General features: G+C 38.2%; 2 protein-coding genes and 1 long non-coding RNA gene across 4 annotated transcripts in view; 1 reads left to right on the top strand and 2 right to left on the bottom strand.

Annotated features, from left to right (window-relative positions):
- Positions 1–19614, top strand: part of LOC112964151 — a 22777-nt gene continuing 3163 nt past the window's right edge. Inside the window, exons 1-18 of one of the 2 annotated variants that reach the window (XM_026061883.1) lie at positions 1–50; positions 802–964; positions 2739–2860; positions 4314–4454; positions 5585–5698; positions 6088–6216; positions 6666–6827; positions 7870–8034; positions 9170–9335; positions 10366–10550; positions 11138–11230; positions 11742–11946; positions 12913–13100; positions 14053–14150; positions 14564–14748; positions 15808–16010; positions 16554–16743; positions 17406–17515. In XM_026061883.1, the coding sequence (XP_025917668.1) occupies positions 30–50; positions 802–964; positions 2739–2860; positions 4314–4454; positions 5585–5698; positions 6088–6216; positions 6666–6827; positions 7870–8034; positions 9170–9335; positions 10366–10550; positions 11138–11230; positions 11742–11946; positions 12913–13100; positions 14053–14150; positions 14564–14748; positions 15808–16010; positions 16554–16743; positions 17406–17515 (2640 nt within the window). In that variant the 5' untranslated portion in view covers positions 1–29. Of the gene's footprint in view, positions 51–801; positions 965–1814; positions 1829–2738; positions 2861–4313; positions 4455–5584; positions 5699–6087; positions 6217–6665; positions 6828–7869; positions 8035–9169; positions 9336–10365; positions 10551–11137; positions 11231–11741; positions 11947–12912; positions 13101–14052; positions 14151–14563; positions 14749–15807; positions 16011–16553; positions 16744–17405; positions 17516–19614 lie in introns of those variants that run through there. The other variant, XM_026061884.1, reaches the window with a different exon arrangement.
- On the bottom strand, positions 4453–11726 carry LOC112964153. Its single transcript, XR_003252885.1, has 3 exons — positions 11678–11726; positions 7808–7982; positions 4453–5632 (listed from the first exon to the last, which is right to left on the bottom strand). It is a non-coding gene; the product is annotated as an uncharacterized LOC112964153 (long non-coding RNA).
- The window catches only part of RMI2 (RecQ mediated genome instability 2), a 19716-nt gene continuing 11930 nt past the window's right edge, over positions 11829–19614 (bottom strand). The window contains exons 4-5 of the transcript XR_003252884.1: positions 18723–18890; positions 11829–11897 (exon numbers count right to left, since the gene is read on the bottom strand). The gene's annotated coding sequence lies outside the window, so the exon portion shown is untranslated. The remainder of the gene's footprint in view (positions 11898–18722; positions 18891–19614) is intronic.

A 19614-nucleotide genomic window follows, 5' to 3' on the forward strand; every position in this document is an offset into this window, starting at 1 on the left:
TTGGGACTAGCTATACTAACATCATTGAAATGATACACACAATACCTCAGGTTGGTACCATCAGCTCAAATGGCAAAAGTCAAGCTGTGATTGTCCTGTTTCTAGAGGGAGGTATTCAGGATGCTGGCTGCCAAACCATGAAGGTCAAATCCAGCTCCAGCTGCCTATTAGGTGTTTTGCCCTTGATTTCTCCAGTAGCAGGAGCAAACTTTTTGAATGTTGATTAGTTGGGTGTCCAACAACATTAACTGTTGTTTGATTGATATTTGTGTGCTCCTATGGACAGAGCATTGTACACATAAATATATAGGAAATAGAGGAAAATAATGTATTAAAAACTGAGCTACTGTCAGATTTTACTATGCAGTTGCCACACGCATTTCTCTTTATAAATAAGGAAGAAAAGAGATAGCAATATCTATTGTTGTTTGCATTATCTGCTGGATTTATTCTTTAATGCCTGTGCTGTTGATGTAGTAAGGAGAATGTTTTAATATTATGCAGTGAGCTACAGAAACAAAATACATAATAAGCGAAGCCAAATATTGTAAAGGGCATACTCTGCCTTCTGTGTTCCATTATGTGAGGAGATGACTTTCTGTAGAAATGAAGGCAAAGAGAAATGCATGGCGGTGATTGTATGCTTCAGTTAGGCATTAGGGTATCATTGTATTAGATCTTTTATAAACACGTTTCTATAGATAGAACCCTTAGGAGCGCACAGTACCAAAATTACACATTTAGGTTTTAAACTTTTCAGAGAGCTTAGGATTTAATGTGTTTCCCTTCTTTTATTTTCAGTTAAAAAGTCTTCCAAGGCAGCTCATGTTCATGACAGTTTACCAAAAAAGTAATGGAACACGTATGCTGAGGCACATTGCTCTCTGGAATGGCAAAGAGGTAAAGGTAACAGGCACTTACACTGGATTCTTCCCAAAGTTACCTGGAGGTCATAAAGTTAATGGTAGGTTTCTAAACTCTCTTGCAAGCGTTGATAGCAGACTGTAAAATAAACTAAATCACATAAGTTTGATTTTAAAATTCATATTCAAATGGTTTCAGTCCAGTCCTTGTAAGATCTTATTTGCTTCAAATTCACTGTGAACTTTGGCTGTTAGAAGTGCTATTTCTCCTTTGCAGATATGGAATAGTAAAGCTTAAATAAGCTTTAGTAATGCCAGGAAAAAGTTTGGCCAGATTGAAAAGTCATCAACAAATAAAAATGTCTATTTTTATTTTACAACAAGTTGTATAAGTGCTCGGGGTTAAATGAAACATTTGATTTTATATATGCTTTTGAATATTTTAACTTTTTTATTAAAGAGCAAAGGAAACTTAGGAACTTTTTCTGGAGATGTAAAGGGACTTAAATACTGTTCGTAAATACAGAAGAGAATTAAAGTATTGCAGCTACTTTTTCTAGCCTAGAAACTAGGGTACTTAGCTGGGAGATCACTGACTTGGGTTCACATCTACATTCTGCATTAATCAGAGCAGTGATTTAAACTAGACATCCCAAATTCATGAGTGAGGCTCGCTCTCTGTCTCCTGTCCTGGCAGTCCCATTTTGAATAAAATAGTTCCATAGTTCTGTGCCAGTGAATGGCTAGTTATTTTCACAAGCATAAACAACTTTGGTGAGAGAGATGGAGGACTCATAGTATGAGCTTACAACTTTGCAGTGCAGATCAGGGTCTTGTTTCTGCAATTTTACAATTTAAGGATCCAGCTGGAAAGCACCTCTGCATCTATGCTTCCTTCCAGGAGAAACCAGGGAGCTGAGGAGGAGCTTTACAGGCTCTGTAGTCTCCCCACACTGTGAGATGAGGTATGCACTGTGGTTTACTAGGTGAAAATGCTCCCAGGTCCATAAGTGTACGTGTAGATTGAGGAATATTTAGCCTCAAATACCCAATAATCCAGTGGTTAGGGTAGTCCACTATGAAGCGGATACCTAAATGAAAATCTCTCCCCCAACTGAGAGAAGGAGTTTCAAGCTAGGTGACCCACATCTCAGGTTCATGCTTTAATCACTGCGCTGGAGGTATAAAGAGGTATAAAGAGGCACATCCCACCCATAAAACCATTTTTTCTGAATATTGCCCTTTTGAATTTGGAAAGTCAAAGTATTTCATTTTTATTTCATTTTTTTCTGTTTTTCTTTTTTCTCCTGAACTTGATTTTAATTTTTGTTGTTTTGCTGTCAGCTAGTTCTGAGGCTTTTTTCAGAAACTGTAGTAAATTCTGTTACCCTAGTGCAGCTGTGAGCTTGCAGGGAGCACTGGCCATGTTTGCTGCTGCCTTGAGGTTCTAAACCCTTATACTGAGACTGTGTTATCTGAAAATATAGAAAATAAGTGCACTTACTTTTTGAGAGTTGTAAACTATTTCTCTTCCAGTGTAAGGTCATCTAAGCTTCATAAAGAGGACTTTCCTGGCTATTCTTGCTGCAAGTTTCTTTAGGTGTAGACATCGATCTTTTGATTATTGCATGTTAATAGTGATTTACTGGTAAATAGAGGACTCTGTTTCCCCCCTGCATTTCTTCAGCAGAAATCAGCACACCAAAGTCACTATGTGTGTTGGTGTGGTTGTGCACATGTGTGTGTGAGCCAAGACAGATATTCTTGCTCTCTGGGAACTGACTGTTGTCCTGCTCCTGGTGAGAGAGCAGATCCTGTGCCTTTTTCTTTATCAGAAAATGAGCAGTCACACTTACATTCTTTTTCTCCTTCTAGTGGAGTTTTTCCATCCTCTCTCCATCCCTTTCCCATGGCATGCCAGGCTCAACATGTATGTGGAGCATTCGGCACAGAGTCACCAGGATGATCTGACTCTTGTTTGGAATGACAAGGACCAGGTAGATATGGCAGCTCATGGCATTATGGGAACTGCCAAGTTTGTGGGGTTTTTTTGTTTGTTTTTTAAGGCATTAAGCAAGTCAAGGAATTGAAGTAGGAGGCAAACTGTCCTCTCTCTTGGATGTATAGGATACAATGACTATGAAAGATAAGCAGCGCATATCCTTGTTGGAAGTATTATTAATGCCACACTATTTTGCATGCAGTAACCCCACCTGCTGCTGCATAATCAAAGGCAATTAAATACATATGGTTCAAAGCACTGAATTATGGACATTCCCAATCCTGTGAAAGGCTCTAGAACAGCATTTGAGAGTAGATGGAAAGAACAGCATAAAGTTATGTTTAAAACAGACTGGAAAAAAGAAATAAAATCTAAGACAAAGGAGCAAGTTCTAAGGAATTCATAGCAGGATTTTGAATTACATGCGCTGACACTACTCTGAGGCTGACAAGGATGAAGAACTTACCTTTTGCATGGATACATGCTGTGTGCACCCACACGCAAGAGTAACGCATACAAGTGCTTAGCATTTTCAGCACTGTTGCATTACTGATTTAATCAAAGCTCTTTTGTCTTTCATTTTTTCGTTCTCTTCTTTATCAGAGAGTGTGACACCTTTGGCACAAAATTGATGTAACAGATAAACGTGTTTTTTTTTTGGAAGTAAGCAAGCATTATTATTTTAAAATAGAAATAATAAAAATGCACCTAGACTTAGGAAAACTTCGGTTAAAATGATTTACAAATGTGGTCAGATTGGGGAGCTCACTGACTTACAACAAATGGTGCCTACTTTACATATATGTCTGAAATACAGGAGCATGAAGGCTCTAAACAGCACCCTGGTGAAATATTACATTATTTTCTGAATAAAAGAAAAGGTAATCCATAAAATGTATTATCATAGAGAAACATAAATTTATCTGCAAAAAGAATCCAAATTCCTTAAACACTTTCTGTTTACAAAGTGCTAAAATTCCAAATTTGACTTTAGAAGTAGTAAACATAACCATTTACATTAAAATGTAGGTAGTCATTTTCAAGTGGCATATGATACCTCCCAGCAACATTACAGAATTTAGTTCCTGATTCTGCAAATTTTTATTCTTGTGCTTAAACTTCACACGTTTTGAATAAGCACTCTACGGCAGTAGAGCTCCTGAAAGTGGCTGAAGATGGGCACAAAGTTAAGCCTCATGAAACTTAGGCATGGTTCATAATCTTAGTAAAAGATAGACAATAGTTTTGCTTCAAGCTGTAGCCATGTAGGAAATTCAAGTAGCAAGAATGTCCTTATTTGAACATGAATTTGTCTAGCTTCTTTAAGAAATTACTTCATTAAGCACATTCTTTATTTGAGGAAAAGATACAGAAAAATCTTGCTGCGTGTAAATGTCAGTATGTGAGAAGTTTCTCATGTTACTTTTACATCCATTGATATTGATCAGGTATCAGCAGCAGCATCACTGAAGTTTGGAAGAGAGCATATGAGCTGCAGAGCCGCTGTTGCCCACCCATTTAACTTCACTCTGAGGCAACTGGAGGTCAATTCGCTGTCAGAAAGAAGAGGCAGAAAGTACAACCAGCAGGTGAGATAATGAGAAAGGGCACAAAATACAAACCTGTGATACTATATTTACTGCTAGTGTACCTTTCATCCCAAAGAACTACAGAACCGGGTATCATTTGAAAAATTTAAAGAACACCAAGTGCTACTATTTCCTGGTGTCCGGAATACCAGCATTGTGTCCTTTTCTAAGCATACGCGCATGCTTTTCTCAAGCATAATTTTACATAACTGTTGTTAGCTGATGACATCTGCCTTGCACTTTTAGCACTGACCCACTTTGGGTGGTAAGAAGCCAGAAGTGCACAGGTATCTACCCAGCAACTGAAATGAGGAAAGTACTGTCCAAAAAGTGATGAACAAACTCCTATTCTACAAAAAATGCCAGAAATTCTTTGATATTCATATAGAGCAAAACTAAATTTTAGGACTTTTTAGAAATTTGCAACACAAATGGGAAAATATTGTGTGAAACCAGAAAGGTTTTAAAATACAATTGCCAGGTGTGCTTGCAAAGCATGCATAGGAAAAAAGGAAAAAGAACGACATAAATTAGCCTTCAAAATCAAAGAATATAGAGTATTTTCTGTCTGAAAATTGTATTTATAATGCAGCATTTGTATTGCTGGGACAAGACACTTGCATGTTAATCCAGCAACTGATGCTGAAGACTTTCTGCCCAATAATAAGCTGCACAAATTGTGCAATGTTCTGTTTGCTTGTCTGTAGTCTCTCTTTGGTACTCATAGTGGTGCCTCACAGTGCTCTCTCATCATTTTCACTAAAAAGTGAATATGCCTCAAGCGTCATATTCAGAGGGGTAAATTCTCTTGTTCTGTCAGTAACTGTAACACCAGTTAACTGGTATCATTAATTGCTGTGGACTGTAGACCCAATGCACCTTCCAGAGAAGGTAATGGAATGACTGCTGCTTCCTGAGTTCTAACAGTGCAGTTTCTATGTGGATTCGTGTAAGGTGGTTGAGCTTGCAGGCCATACAGAGCTTAATGAAGCATTAACACTTCTCTGTAACAGTTCTAACTGTTTCTTTTTTTCCCCACTGTACAAAGTTCATTCCGCTAGTGCATTCTGCAGGCTCTTCTGCTATTTCTAGGTCTGCTTCACTGGAGAAATCATCTCTTCTGGTTTTAGATGCAGCTCATGTGGAATGGCGGGCAGCCTGCTAACGTCAGAGTGACCCTGGAAGATAAATCAGAGATGAATATCACTGCCTGGAATGCTTGTATGACACTCTCTTCCGGTCAGGTATGAGTCTTGGAGTCTAAGAAGGGTTAGGTGTAGCTAACTTTCTGACCCTCAGTCTCCCAGATTGGAAATTTTTTTCATCTGTTATCATAGGAAAACCTTTAACTCGACAACTTTTTTTTCCTGTCTTGGAGGAAGAAAAATAAAACCTCTGAAGAATTCTGCTTCATGTTGCCAGATTTAGGATGCAGTCTCCCCAAGGACAGAATCATCAATCTCTTTAAGTTTCTCTGTAGAGACTGACACAGTCTTTTAGAGACCTTTCAGTGGTACTCACAGGGATGTATTTTTGCCCAGAAACATACTCCTCTAAAAATGTTAACAATAGTGAGCTAATTTTTTAGAAAATTATTAATATGTATGTCCTTTTTTTCCCCACCCTCTTCCAGCTTCAGAGAGTATTAAGTATGGGACACTTTAATGCATGTGGATCTCTAGAACAAACAGCAGTGTTGTTTAATGAATATCTTGATCTGAACTGGGATGACAAAAAATTCAAACACAATTTGACTTACGAGGTAAGAAAAGGCCGTTGTATCTGCTAATTCACCCTAATTTTTTACAGAAGCTGTCCATGATAGACGTGAATTTGTTTTTTAAATATAATTCTGAATAGATTTTAAGAAAGCTTCTGTAAAGCACCTTCTTTTATGAAATACCACTATTTCATTTTGCAGATGATCACCTTTTATGTATTTCTCTTTGCATAGGAAGAAAGCTAAATGTAGAACAATTAAGAACAAATTAGTTGTTATGAAATAGAGGCCTAATTTTTGCCTTAAATTTGCAAGACTGTTGAGGTGATTCTGCAGAGTGGGGCCCAGTAACAGTTGCCAAGTAGAAATGTTATTTTTAAACCCTGAAGCTACAGGGGACAAAATGAAGTTGAAAGCTGGGGGAGGGGGCAGGGAGGAGTGTCTGTGGTTCTGCTGTCTTATTTAAATTTTATTTTCTTGGCATATTGCAGAGAAATAGATTCTTGTATCCTGATAAATTTCAGTTAGAAGCCACTTTGGAAAACATTTTCCTGACTTCGTGCACTAAACAGAATATTCTGGGTAAAATAGAAACAAACTACTCATCCTGGCTGGACTATTATATTAACTTTGGATTCTGTGACCTCCCAACTGTAAGTCTGTCATGAACATATTGAATCTACTTCAAATTTAATTTAATTACTGGCTTGGAGACTGAGTTTTCCTCAGCTGCAACTTTTCACAAGAATTGCCATTCTTTTCTGACTTAATAAACCATAAATAATGTCTTTTGATGGATTGGGGGAGAAAGGTCATGTTTGCCACTGTACTGTTACATCTTTTTCTATAGGCCCTATTATGGTTGTAAACATTCCCACTTCCTCCATGTTCTTTCTTTTTTATTCCTCTCTCAAAGGTCTTTTAATTTCATGTTTCTGGAGAATACCAAAACAGTCTCATGGGTGATCAGAAAGGAAACTAGAGAGGAATAAAAGTGCTTTCCTTCCCCTGTAGGTAAAAGTTTACTCTTTTTTTGCCTGCTCTGCTGATAGTCATGGACTTTTGAACCTTAGTGTAATCCTATAGTTGTCATTTATTTTTAGATTACACCCATAAACTGAAGACCCTTCCATGAACTTCCTTACTTGCAAATTTTGACCCAAGAGTTTAACGTAGATATTCACAACAACCATAAAGCTTTGAACTGGTAACCAACGTGGTCTCATTCCAGTTCCCAGTGGCTACAACACATCTCAGTTGGCTGTCTTGTTTACTGTCAGAGCAGGTTGGGCCCTGTTAGTAATGGGAAACAGCAACCAAATTCTGATGCTAATGAAAACTTTCTCCAAGATCAGGTTATGTTAGTTACTGTGTTTAATGGGAAAAATGTATGTACATGTCACTTTAAAATCAGGTGCCTCTGTATTCCTTGAATCCTTTTGTTCAAAAGCATGCATCAAAATGCTAGCTAGGGTAGTTGAGAAGCATAAGGAAAAATTAAATTGACTTGTCTTAATAGAATATAGTTATAGGTCAGCTTTTCATCTTGTCTAAGGCTGTAGTCACCAAACATGCAATGATAAACCACAAAGTTTAAACCACAGAGTGCCAACAACCTTATAGAACCTCTTACTATTTTGTCCAGAGCTTGTTTCTGTGGAAGAATTAAGCTTAGCATCTTTTTTTCATACTTAGGTAATTGCTTTATCTGGAAAACATCAGCTCAACAAAGGAGATACTATTTTGCAGTCAGAGAGCAGATTCCACCTTGCTGATCATGGAAGAGATGATGGGTTGATTGGAGTATCCTTAAAAAATAAGAGCACAGCTGATATGAAGAACTATTATGTGGAGATTGAAGTGAGTTTTTTATTTTACTAGCATTTTTTTTTCTTTTAAAGGCATACTGCCATCTAGTCTCCGAACTGATCAGGTGCAGCCAGTGACTTAGAAGGAAAGTACAGGCTACATAAGGAAGTATTTCTGATTTCTTTAGAAAATTCGTTTTTACAGTAACAGTAATTCATTGTACATGCAGTATGATCAAGAGAGAAAGGAAGGCACCAACATTAGTTATCTACAGAATTCAGTGACAAATACAGTAAGTGTATATCAACTGGAGTATATGCAGTTTTTCAGAGGCTCTGTTATTGTAGCTCACTTTCTTCAGCATGACTGGTGAGGCATACAAAGGCACCAGAGCAAAAATAAAGGGAAATAAAACAGGAGATTCAAAGAAAGTATTGTTTATCAGAAAAAAGAACTGGCCATTCTGAGAAGGGCACAGAACAGCTGATACGATGAACGTACGGAGGCAAACCTCTTCCTTTCTCTTTCTGTTCATTTTATTTGCCTTTGTTCTTAATTTCCTGTGAAATGAATAAGGTAGAGAAGCTGATGGTGGCAATGAGTGGGATGGAAGAGTGATGTGATCAGTGCCATCCAAACTTAATGAGAAGGAACGTGGGTAGTCAGTCATAATTAACTGAGACAGTAGACTGTCCCTTAAAAAAAAGGATGATGATTTAAATAGTTATTCCCAAGAATTACAGGATAGGACAAATACTGGATTTTTTTCCCCTCTCTCCTGGAAGGGAGATGAAAAAAATATGAGCTGCTTTACCTGGGCTTTCTGTATTTCTTGTGAATGAATGAATGGCACAAATTAACAGCTTCCTAGGGAATTGATTGTTAGAGTGTGTGTCTTTCATTGCTACAACTAAAAGATTGTCCACAAGCCTGGCTGTTTCTCTGATTCCCTTGTGCTATCTAGTCATTCAGCTCTTGAGCCAGTCATCCTACTGCTCATGCCTCTCAATAGTTTACCTCTCTCAATAGTATAACTCCTGTATAGAGCACAAGCGCTGGAAAATATCTTCTTCACCCACTTATCCTCTGTAGGAGGCACTGATATTTCTGGCATCATCTCTGAATATGGCTTCATTAATTCTGTGTGGTGGCTTTGAATAAATGTGTTTTTCCTTTATGGCTGCAGTTAAAAGCCTTTGAAGATATTTGGCTAGGCCTGACAGGAACAACTACTTCCTCAGCTGTTCGGAGCCAAATCCTGGTGGAGGGGATTATTGATCAGAAAGAGAAAGTAAAAGTAGCTGCTTCTAAAGGAAAGGAATGTCTTCAGTACTACATGGGGTATTTGAAAGGTATGTATCTTCAGAGCTCTCATTGGAATGAAGAGGCAGGAGGAAAGGCTGTGTGAGAAAAGACACTCTATAGTGCCAAGGTAGCTTAGCTTCATGGTGATTCAAGCTATGGCCTTTTGGATGATGCTACCAGTGAATCTGAAGTTTAAAACTTGTTACAAAGGTCAGTTTGGTAGAGACTTGTATGATTACTGGCCAGGTAAGGATTATAATAGATGGTGATCAGAGATAGGATTCATGTCACTTAGATTTAGCCATCTTAAAGGTGGGGAAGTGAGACCTGCTCCTACCTGTTGCCTACATGAGATTTATGTGCAAACCATACAGATTTGGTGGTATGACAGTTGTCTCAAACTCATTTTGGTAGTGATCTCAGTACTAGGTTCAGTTATGGATTTGCCATTTCATTTCTGCCTGTGAACCCCACTTCTGGAGTGGAATTTCTCTCAGGCTCATGTCCTTACTTATAAGTGTTGTGATCTGTATGAGATTAAGACTATTGGTTTGTGAACTGCTGAAGTAAGAAGGCTGTAGGAATGATCTGACTCAACTCTGTACACCCAGATTCTGTGGACACTTCTCCAGCCATTTCAGCTTATGCTCATTAGTCTTCAGTTCTTGAGCGGGAATGACTATGATAGGTGCATGATGGGTGAGTGAGTGACTAACACTTGCTTTCATTTATGCTCTAAACAGTTTTGAAACTTCAGCAACTAAGAGCAATGGAACACTAAAGTAGAAAAAAAGCCTGCCAATCATGCAGCTTAGAGAATTATTTTGCCTTCTATTAGTTCACTGTTTTCTGTGCAGTAGCAAATCTGTATTTCTAAAGCATTTGCAAGCCACATAGAGAAAATCAAATAACAAAGCTGATCTAATTTTCTCTGATTTATCTCCTCTTGTTTTTCTCTACAAACACATAACTCTCACAGACACTGACTGAACACCTTAGTAATTTAAAAAATGGCTTTCAAACAATGTCTTTTGGTGTTGTTCCTATAAATGAAGATCTCTTTTTTCACTCTCCAAGGGGATTTGGAGGAGGGAATAGAAGTCAGTGCTTGTACCGATGGGCAACAGATGGCTACTGTTAATACCTATCTCAACATTAATGGTGAAAGGCAAGAAAAAATGGGACAACTGATGCTAACAGCTGTTAATGAAAGCTTGAGTTTCTTGGCTCATGGATGTGGGGATCCAATTCTTAAGGCTGAGGTGAGACCCTTCAGTGGCAGTTAATTGCAGTGTGACTTTTCCAGAATATTATTTAATTTTTACTAGTTTCATGGAGCACCTTCCAGACGTGTTTCATTTGTGAGTTTCGGTGAGTAACCAGGCAAATAGGAGGATTTTGCAATTCTTAACTCAATAACATTATCTTTTGCTTTGGTATGAAAAGATAGTATGGTGAGAATTAAAAAGTTCAGTCACACCTAGAAAGCTGAGAAAATATGGGACCCTCTCCTAAAATTTGTATTCTCTAAAGAGGTTAAGTAGAGTGAGAGGAGTAGTAATTTGCCATGTTGGTTACAAAGCTGGGATTAGAAGTCTGGAATGTGCTTTTACTTCTAATAGGGTTCCACAGACCCACTGCCTGGAGGAGGGTTTTCAGAGTCTTTCATCTTAGACTCTTTTGTTCCTATTTCTAACCAATGAATGATGCGAAGGTCATTTCCCCCCAGAAATGGGAGGTCACCAGGGATCTTTGCTGGCATTTAAGCTAGTACAGACTCTGAGTGTTTTGGACCCAGCACAAGCAATTCTAAATCATAAAATCCAGATTTTTGTTCTTCATCTTACAGTACAAACTTAATGAAATTGGGAGTCTTCTAAAAGCCAAACTGGTGGAAAAGATGAAGAAGTTTGATGGATATATTTGGAGACTCAGAAGATCAGTGAGTAATTAGCAGTCTGCTGTCAACATCTTAGAAAAGTAGTGTGGCATCACACATGCTGCCTTACAGCATCTGTGAAAGCACCATGAGATGCTCATCCAGTGTTAATTAAGAATCATTTTTGTTATCTGCAGCTGTTTAGATTACTCAGACATTTACATGGTTATTCCTTTGTTCATCTGCAACTCATGTATAAACAAAAAGCACATTAAAAATGCTGTACATCTGACTAAACCCTGAGGTGTTCGGGATTACCTTGGAATGGTGGGAACTCTGCTTTTAAAGACTTGATGTTGTCAAACCTACCTTTGTTTCCTAATAAACCTGCTGATAGTTCTCAGCATCAATTTAGCAAGAAAAGAGCAAGGAATAAAGGGACTGTTTTGAGGTCTACAGTAAAAACATGGCATCTTTGGAGATCTAATCAAAGTCAAGGGAAAAACATACCGCAAAGATCTGTTTGTGATCACTATGTATTTTGACATTTCTTCTTGTTTGGGAACCACCGTAGATGCAGCAAGTTGATTTCCTGTCTGAAGCAGCTGGCTGGCCTTCGATAGCCTTGCAAGAAGCAGCAGGATTCCTCCACAGTGTGGGTAGAGCTGTCGCCCAGGTGTGGAAGCAGAGTGGAATCAGGCAGATACTGAGAAGCAAGCTCCCACTTTACCTGGATAAAATTCAAGACATTATCCAGCAAATGCAGAATGAATTGCAAAGTAAGCAAAAACCATCTAAACCAAGGAGAATGACTGCACAGGACAATGTCATGCAGGAGAAAGCAAACTGAGTATAAAAGATGCTGAACAATATAAATTTTTCTATTTTGATCTAGAAAAAAGTGCTGATCTAAACTCTTAGCTCTTACTATTTACAGAGAGGGAACTTTGATGCAGTGAGCCTCTAAGTAACCTCAGTGTGACTACCCTTTTAATGAAATAATTGAGACAAGAATTGTCTTTGACTTAGGAGTCTAGACCCCATCAGATGAGAACAGAGCCCTGATTCCTATGCTGAAGCATTTCTGCTAACAGTTCCCTGGCAAGCATTTCTTTCCAAAGCGCTGTTTAGAGCCATCCTTGAGTTTTGAATGTTTCTGTTAATCAGATTTCACACACTCTGTTATAGTGTTTCCCGGTCTATCCAGCTGGCCATTAATCACTGCTCAGATGGACTATAGTCCATACTGAAACCATTTACGGAAATATGGTTGGCTATAATTAGCAATTACCTTCTATTCTCACAGCAAGAGTAAAACCTCACTTTGCATCACAGATCACGACTAGATTCTTGCCGAAAGTGAGATTTAGTTGTTTGACTGTGTTGGAAATTAGTTGTGACCAAACTGTCCTGTTATTCCTTGGTCAGGTTCAGGCTGGGCTGTGCAGCTGCAATGGTGGCATATTACAAAGCATTCCTTACATTTATTTCAGAAAGCAGCACTGTACATATAGTAGATGGCACGTGAGTGGATCAGAACTATAGCTAAATGCCTCTGTTTCATTTTTTTTCCATAACGCTGTGTCCAAAGGCACAGCTGTGAAATGTGCCTAGCTTCCATGAAGAGAAAGCTTCTGTCCTTCACCCATGCTGGAAACTGTGGGAAAAAACAATGACCTCAGCTATTCCTTTGTAATGTATTATCTAAAGTTTTTCTTTTTTTAATGTAATGTGTTTTGCCTCAGAGCCATTAGCAACTTTGAAGGATGCCTACTACGATGTAACCTTGAAGCCATTGGATGAGGTTTGGCTTGAGAAAACAGAAGAGTACATGAAGAAAGTCCAGGCTTTTGTGCCCAGGATTGTGAAAGATGTTTGGCTAATGGAACCAATCCAGGTGGCAATACGGGTTGTGAAAACAGGCCTGGATATGGTGAGTACACATCATGTTTTCATTTTTAATGGTTTAAAGGAAAAGTTCTACAAATTCAAGTCTCAGCTGTGAACTAGATAGATAGATTGATAGATAAATCGATAGATCGATCGATCGATAGATAGATAGATCTAGCTAGAGAAGTGGACAGAAACCTTTATTAAGGTTTCACACCACATGCATTGTTTTACCCTGTGTACTTTGACAGGAGTTAATGCTCCTGGCTTCCTTTCCTTCCAGGACCATTCATGAGGGCTCTTAATCCAAGGCTTTGTCTATTTTGTGTAGCTGTACAGAGCCAAATACTCTCATGTGTTCTCAAGTAAAACGCAAATTGGCACAAAAATACTTAAAATATTTTTTTAAATGAAAATGAATCTTTCCACATAAAAGATATGCGCACAGCAAATATATTGCTCTTGAAAAATTTGACCTGCTTTGACAGCAGTACTTTTCCAACTAGAAAAGGAGTTGCTTTGCTAATTCTGATTGAAATCACAACAGCAGTGACCAGGCATTCACATAGTTTCTGCTTTTCTTCCACAGAGAGAAGGGACTGTGATGCCAATCAATAGTGTACAAATAGAATTGGGCTCCTCTAGTTGAAATGAGCTTAAATGATTTATCAGGACACTAACTTATATTGACACAGAGCTCAATCCTTTGCAAGGTAGTGGAGGTCAGTAACTCAGTGAAGTATTGGTGCACTTTAGTGTTATTTTAGGAAGGATGTATTTTGGTGCAGTATTTGGTGCTGTGGTAACTAATGTCTGTTCTCTGGATGGTCACCTCTAAATGACAAGATGCTACCTGTCAGGCAACTGTCAAATGCAAGGGAGGCTAAAGTGTTGTTTTGGTGAATGTTGTGTTAAAACTCCCTGTCAAGTACGAACCCTGCTCTGAAGTTGTTTAAGAGTCAGGTTTGTAATCTGCTTTTCTCACTGTCCGATAGACCACACATCAGATGCTGAGGTGGGCAGAAGCCATATTTTCTAGAGCTGTGAGCAAGATACGGAAGCCCTTACTCAACCTTTACCGTTTTTCAGCCAGGTAATTTTTATTTTTTTGGAGAAACTCTGCTGCTGTGTAGTGTTCTAAATGGATATGCGCATATTTTTATTCTTCATGTCAATGTATATGCTTAGGGTTCCAGACAGCAACCATTCATTGCTTTTGGCACGCAGCATTCACACTGTAACGTTCATTTTGGTAAGCTACCAGGATAGCCTGCATTTCAAAAGTAGATATTCAGCAGCAAATAGAGTAACACTAACTGTAATAACATGGCCTTACATGGCATGCTTTTTTTGCAGATGTTAGCCATGGTACATCTTTATTTTGCAGCTCTAACCAGACTGCAGTTCTGGTGAATATTTCACTTCCACATTTCTAATAATATAGCAACTGTATTGTGAATCAGTTTAGCAGATAAGGGCATGTGCTGTTTTGTTTGTATTCCATAGGAACTGTTCAGTGGCAGTAAAACTGCCAGTACTTCCTAAAGCAGACCACTCTCTTCACCTGGCAAATATTACTAACTATCTCATTGAAGAAAAGCTAATGAGACCTCTCAAAGACCTCTACAACATCAACATAGTTGCAGAATATTATAGATTCAAACGGAGGATGATGGAGAGTCCCTTTGAACGTAAGCCCTTTCAAAGTGTTGTTTTGTAGCTGGGTCTATTTCCACTTAGTTTTAAATTCCACAGTCTGATCTGAAATAGTAGTTTACATAAAGGTAGTTGCTAATTAATCATTTGTCTATAAGCCTCATGTCTAGTATTTCCTATAAACTGATAATCATATGTAGAATAGTCCTACTTTGGTTAAAGCTGACTTCCTGGAAACACTCCTTTAGTTAATATTCATTCAAATTTTTGAACACTTTATGTTTCCCTATGTTGAGACTGGAAATCAGCAGGTAGAATTTATCTATCTATCTGTCTTATTTATATCCTCTTGTAGTTTGGTGTCATTGCTCAATGTCAGTCATACCTTTTGGCTCACCAAATATCTGAGTTTTGCCATGAAGGCACTGTCCCACTTTGAAATTGGTGAAATGACTGCTGTTGACCAGGGGGAGAAAGCTTAGCCCTTCAGAGACAGTATTACCTGAAAAGCACTGCTAATGCTAAAAGAGTGTGCTGACGGTCCCAACTGTTACTTGTACATAATGGATCTTCCAGAAAGAGACATTTTTGATGGCTTCCTTCCAGTAAGGAGACACAATGGAGTGCACTGAGAGTAGTTCCTAGTGACCAAATATTCAAAGTATACCTGCAGTGCTCTTTGAGCACGACTATGTGTGATTATCTGGTTTGACAGGGTATTTTTTGAGACGCTTAATACTCATACTGTTTTCTGAATAGGAATGTATAATGTGTGTTTGGGGGCGGGAGGAAGAGTATCAAGTAGCATGACTGTAAATAAAGAAGAGCTTTGAATTCTAATTTGTATTTCCCAAAGTTTTAGGATACTCAGGCTGATCTACAATGGAAAAGAAACTATTGGATTATTCCCTTTCTGGAGGAATTTCTGTTGCAGAGCAACTTGTAACTAACTTAAAATGAACTAATAGCTTGGAAAATTATTTTAGGAATAAGCCAGTCAGTAGCTGTTCATATAACAGTAAGCAAGTAGTAGCATAACACTTCCTGCTCTGTGGTCAATTCACTGATGTTTCCCTTGAAATATCTTTATCTAGATCATGCTATGTTAATGGGGAACAAGCATCTTGTGACTTTTGATGGAAAAATTTATGATTTGGCATCAAAGTGCAGTGTGCTTCTTGCCAAGGATTTTGTTCACAATACTTTCACTGTAATACTAAACCAGGAAATTAATGACTCAAGATCATTATATGTGGAGATGAACCAGACTGTGATCAATATCTACCCAAGACTGAAGGTAAGAGGGGACAGTCAAACATTCTTCCAAACATTCTTCCCTTCCAGACAAGAAATTATCTTTGACAAAAAAAAAAAAAAAGCATTCTTCAAGATATTCATACTCCAAACATAGATCAGAACAGCTCAAAGAAGTGCCAGAAAGTAACCAGTTTTTAATAATAAGCCCTAGTAACACATCGTGAAATAACTCCCCAAAACAAAAATCATAACTCAAGGACTGCTGCTTTTCTCTCTACTTCCTCAAAATAAGAGAAGCTCAGTGAGCCTTTCAGCTTTCCTCTTACATGGTCCAAGAGAATGGCAGTAGCAAAAATATGGTGAATAAACTGGACCCATGGCCACAGTAGATCTGGGAGGCTTTGTGCTTCCCTGCTCTCTCAGGAGTATCCCACAACCCCATTCTCATTCCCTAACTCTGGGATGGGCAAAATTGACACCAACCAATCTGCAAACCTACACTGGGCTAGCTCATAACCAGAAATAGTGACTTTCACTGTGGCATACTTGAAATATTTGAAATTGCATTTTCATTTTAAAACAGATATCCAAGATGTATAACTTCTCCTTTACGGAACAGAACTGCCAAGGAATGGATCGATCTCTTGAAAAGAATACCACTGATTCAAGGAGAGAAACCAACAAAATAGAAATGTCTGATCAGAATGGAGTTTCCATCTCTTGTGACTTTCAGTATGATTTCTGTACTGTCACTCTGGCTGGATGGCACCATGGTGAGTATCAGTCATGCAACTTTGCCAGCTGGTGGTGTTTGTTTTTTTCTGTACCTCTGAATTGTCATCACCTCTAGTTCTAGCATGTGGGTTGTCCCTCACTTCTTTTTCCCACCTTTGTTTATACAAACCTGGGAAATGGCACCAGGCATTCCCAGTTATTGTCAAACAAACAGCACAATTATACAGCAGTCCCATAAGAGCAGCAAGTGTTTACCTAGATTGCCATAGTTTCAATGCAATAAAGCAGCTGGAACTAGAGAGCAGATGTAATACAGTCAGTTCAAACCTGTCTGAGAATCATGCTCTATAGTAGATTTACCCTGTCAAACCTATAATGACACAAAAGAGGGAGGCCTAAAAGCTTCAAGTTTTTTGGTACATTTGGAACATACTACTATGTGCCCCAAACTGTTCTAAAACTCATACCACTGAGTCTAGCAGAAAATATATACTTGTTTATCTCATCAGAAGACACAAATGAACCACCAACAACTGCCAGTGCAGTTTTAGAAAAATCTGTAATGTATGCCTGGGTATTGTTTCCCTGTTCTGCATTACAATTGAGCTCTACTACATGGGATAATCAGAGACAGCATCTAAAGTTTCCCTGTGTCTAATTGTGACCGCTCCTACCTTACTCCATTTTAATTTCATTCCAGGTATTTCAGCTGGGCTTTTTGGTACCAATGATAATGAAGCAGGGAATGAATGGATACTTCCTAATCACTCCTTTACTGACAATGTGCAAGAATTCACACAGAGCTGGCAGGTAACAAGCTGAAAGGCTTCCTTCTATGCAGGTTACCTATGGTGCTGGAGCACAAAGAGCAACATGAGACATACTGTTTTGGCTTACCTAGATGAACTAAAGAAAGATAGATACTACATACTCCTCTATATACTTTGTTTTTCTGTGCTTAACTAGGGAAAAAGTTGTACATATTTTCTAAAAACAAAACAAGAATAATTCCCTGAGGATAGGTAGTAAGGATTTTTGACCTAAGTAGTAAGCATCTTTGACAAATTCCTACTAAAACACCTCTCTTTCTGGAATGCAGAAGCATGTGGTTACGTAGCTTTAAGTAAGTCCTGGACAAGTCTTCATGTCTATCCACCAGGCCATACTTTGTTGCACGATTGCTCTCAAAGCAATCTTCAGAGCTGTTTGTTGTAGCTGGGTCTACTGAGCCTCTTAATCAACTTTTCTGGTCTTTCTGCTTTTCATCCACACATTCTGTTCTCCATCCACACCCCATTGAGTGCTAAGATTTTTTTTGGAGGGTTAACTGCAACTGATTCAGTTATTAGCTTGCATAAAAGGACTTCTTACCACTATCTTAAATAAACAATAATGTTATAATACCTCTTTGCTTCAAAGAGACTTATTAACCTTAATTCATGGAATTTATCAACCAGAGGAAGATAATCTAAACACAAAAATGTGCACATGTACACAGCAGTTTGTGAATACAGTTGACCAAGATCAAAATGTAGCCTTACTGTGCTCTCAAGATGTGTTGATAAGTATTTATTCCTCTAAAGCCCTTGAAACATAATTTGAGAATCTACTACAAAAAAAGAAACCAACATCTTATCACCACTAAGATTTTGTGACTCTATCTTCTCTCACCAGAAGATGGCCCAGTTCTGGGCACAAAAGTGCTGCTATTTTTCAGCTTTATTTCAGTACTTTACCTAAAAAGGATGATAGCTTCAAGTTTCTTGTACTCTTCCTTGCTGTTGGAGAGTTATGTCTAGTGGTTTTCCAGATTATGTTTCCGTGAATGATGAGATGGGATCATGATGTGACTGACTGCTGCTGTAGTTTTCTTAATTGCTACAGATAGTAACTTCTAATATATTACTACCTTCTTTCATTCTATCTAGTGGTAAAATGCAACCACCTAATGCAAAAGTACCTGGAGAAGTTGAACTAGAAATAATAATCAATTAAAAGCAATACATAAGAAACTCACCATCATAAACAAGCTGGGGAGGCATGGATGACCTTCTTTAAGTGGCTGATGTCATAACGGCTGTGCTTCCACTATTGATTGGTACATTTTATTGTATGCCACACAGCATCTTTGCAGTGCTGCACACCGCCAAGAAGAATTTATAGATGACTCTAGTTGAACTCTGTGCTGCTTGCAGTCATATCCCGTTCAGAAAAAAAGTATTAAAAAGATTGACTTGATGATAATGTATCATTGTCATACATCATTAAAGCAATGCCCAGGAATACAAATGTGCCAAGTCAGGAATTCATACCAAGTCTTAGAAACTTTTCTAAAGAGGTGGGAAGAGGTGATATGGCAGAAATAACCAGTTTAAATAGTCAGTTTATTCAGCTGTGCTGATAAAATGGATGCTTGCAAGCATCCTTCCTGAACAGAAGTTTTACCACAACTATATGTGCTACAGAAAGTAAGAAAGCAATCAAGTTAAATCTGGCCAAGTATCTAAGCCTGAAGTAAAAGCAGACAGTCCTTCTGCCTTGTAGGAGTAATCTCGCATTAAACTACAAACTCAGACTGGAAAATCACTACCAGGAGTTTTATTACTATTTAGCCTACATCATAAATTGACCTTGCAAATAGAGTCAGTGAAGTTCTAGTGTTACAAAACCAGTTGCTGTACAAAATGAAGAGGTTATATAGAAGAGACTTTGCAAGTGTCTGACCCCTTCAGGAAGAGGGTTATGTGGGAGGTTAAATTGGCACTTAATTTTTTTTCCTTAATTAAATCACAGTAACTTGAATTTATATTTTTTTAATAGGACTTTTAAATTCAATGTCTTGGCATCTAAAGAAGTGACTGATTAAAAAAAATAGTAAGCTGCTGATCCGATACAAAGTCCTAAAAGCA

This window comes from Apteryx rowi, unplaced genomic scaffold, assembly GCF_003343035.1.
Source record: "Apteryx rowi isolate R43461 unplaced genomic scaffold, aptRow1 scaffold_186, whole genome shotgun sequence".
Taxonomy (NCBI): Eukaryota; Metazoa; Chordata; class Aves; order Apterygiformes; family Apterygidae; genus Apteryx; species Apteryx rowi.